The following is a 2,060-nucleotide window of genomic DNA, read 5'->3' as shown; positions in this document are numbered from 1 at the left end:
ACCCCACGTCTCCATATATACTTATCCTGTGTAACCAATGGATAAAAAATTCCAAAACATCAATTGCTTGCAAACAGCATAAATTCTAAACTCTATTTAGTGTCTATCTGAGTGATGAGACACCACGTCCACATGCACATGTAAAGATACAAATGGTCCTTGTTCATAGTGAAGTTATACTATAACCTTGCCTTGCCATTATATATAGGATGCGGCCCTTGTTTAAACTCACTCACTCACTACTTATCATAGAGAGACAACTAAAAATGGCTTGGTTAATATTTAAAGATGCAAGCATTCCAGTAACTGAGGAGCAACTAGAGAAAGTTCTGAAGAGATATGACGAGAATAAAGATGGAAAGCTGAGTAAGCAAGAGCTAAAAACAGCTTTTAAAGAGATGGGCTTACGCTTTTGTGGATGGAAAGCTAGCAGAGCCTTCCATCATGCAGACATCAATGGAGATGGATACATCAGCAAAGATGAGATGAAGGAGCTTGTCAAATATTCCTCTAATAAATGGGGTATTACGACCTATTAATTAGTAATTTACTACTCTAACTATATATATACTTAGTTTACCCCTCTACTGTAAATATTTTTATGTATTCGTCTTTTCCTTCTTCGCTAGCAGTTTCTTGTGTTTTCTAGTCTAGAGTAAGTAAACTGAAGACCCTTGTAACTTTTTGAGGAAAGGGTTTAGTGTGTTTGATCCGTACTATGTAACTCTAAAAGGGTACGTGATCTGTGTTCCGTATTTTGTAAGCATGTACGTTGGTCGCTGAGAAATGCGTATATAATATAGTTATATGTTATGTTGCACATATATCTTCTTTTGAATCTTTAAGCTTTTATCTCGGTTGAGTCCCACATCTGTGGGGATTAGGGAATTTGGTCTCCTTATAATAGTGTTGGACAATCCTTCCCTTATGAGCTAGTTTTTTTAGTTAAGTTAGATTCAAGGTCCATTACTTTATCATGATATCAAGCAAGTTTTCAACTTAGGAAATTTAATCTCCAATTTCGAATAATTCTCCCCTCACGAGCTAACTTTGGGGTTGATTTTAGGCTAAGGTCCATTTCTTTATCAATCTCTGGCTAGGAATTTTTCTTAGCTAAACTGATGCAATGTATAATTGCAGCTCACGCGCCACTACTAAAAAGCAGCCATTTACCTACGTGGATTACCGAGGGACAAATTTTATGTCACTATTCCGAGGAACTTTGCCAAGGCGTCCCTCGGAAAAGTCAAATATTTTAATTTTTACTTCCTCTGTCCCAATTTGTATATATGACACACTTTCCTTTTTACTCAATTCAAAAAAGAATGACACATTTCCTTATTAATTTGGAAACAATTTAATTAACTTTAAACTTTACCTTTTACGCTTAACGAGATGATCTATAACCAAACAAATATCTTTGGCTTGTTTTAGATCACAAGATTCAAAAGTCTTCCTTTATTTCTTAAACTCTGTGCCCAGTCAAACTATATCACATAAATTGGGACGGAGAGAGTAATTGTTTTTTAAAGATATTGAGGGACGTCCCTTGGTAAAATATGAGACTTTTTTAAAGTCAACATTTAGTTGACTGTACCGAGGGACTCTCTTGGTACATAATAAAAAACAAATTAAAATTTTTGAAATAGTCCCTCGGTAATAAAATATAAATATTCTGAATTTCTTTTTTCTTGTACCGAGGGCCACCATCAGTATATTAATAAAAAAAAAATATATTGAGGGAGTCTCTCAATAAAGTAGATATAATTCATTTGAGTTTTATTTTTTAAAGTACCGAGGGATGTCTCTCGGTAAATTAAATATGTAAAATTGAGTATTTAATAAACAAATAATAGCGATGGTGTCAATTGGTAAGTCCCTTGGTAATTGTTTAAAGGTTTTTTCCCCCTTTTTGCAGTTACATTATCTTTCTAGACTTATCCTAAAAAAAAAGAAAGTAGTACAACTTATTTATTGTGCCAAGTAAAAGTGTATTAGTGATAGCACCCTAAAGAATGTTACAAGTGATAAGTTTAAAAAGTGATAGTATAAATAGAAGT

The 2,060-nt window shown here is 33.6% G+C and overlaps 1 protein-coding gene across 1 annotated transcript; it reads left to right on the top strand.

Moving 5' to 3' along the window:
• Positions 1-210: 210 nt before the first annotated feature.
• On the top strand, positions 211-808 carry LOC132037503 (probable calcium-binding protein CML10). Its single transcript, XM_059428035.1, has one exon. It carries the CDS (start codon positions 267-269, stop codon positions 537-539), a length of 273 nt encoding a protein of 90 aa, XP_059284018.1. The 5' UTR covers positions 211-266; the 3' UTR covers positions 540-808.
• Positions 809-2,060: the final 1,252 nt, after the last annotated feature.

The sequence above is a fragment of the Lycium ferocissimum genome, chromosome 11 (genome assembly GCF_029784015.1).
Source record: "Lycium ferocissimum isolate CSIRO_LF1 chromosome 11, AGI_CSIRO_Lferr_CH_V1, whole genome shotgun sequence".
Taxonomy (NCBI): domain Eukaryota; kingdom Viridiplantae; phylum Streptophyta; class Magnoliopsida; order Solanales; family Solanaceae; genus Lycium; species Lycium ferocissimum.
Note: the sequence above shows the minus strand (reverse complement) of the source record. Positions and strands in the feature narration are given on the sequence as shown.

Bases quoted from the DNA above. Each gene is read 5' to 3' on its own strand.
- LOC132037503 (XM_059428035.1), top strand. From the start codon at position 267: ATGGCTTGGTTAATATTTAAAGATGCAAGCATTCCAGTAACTGAGGAG.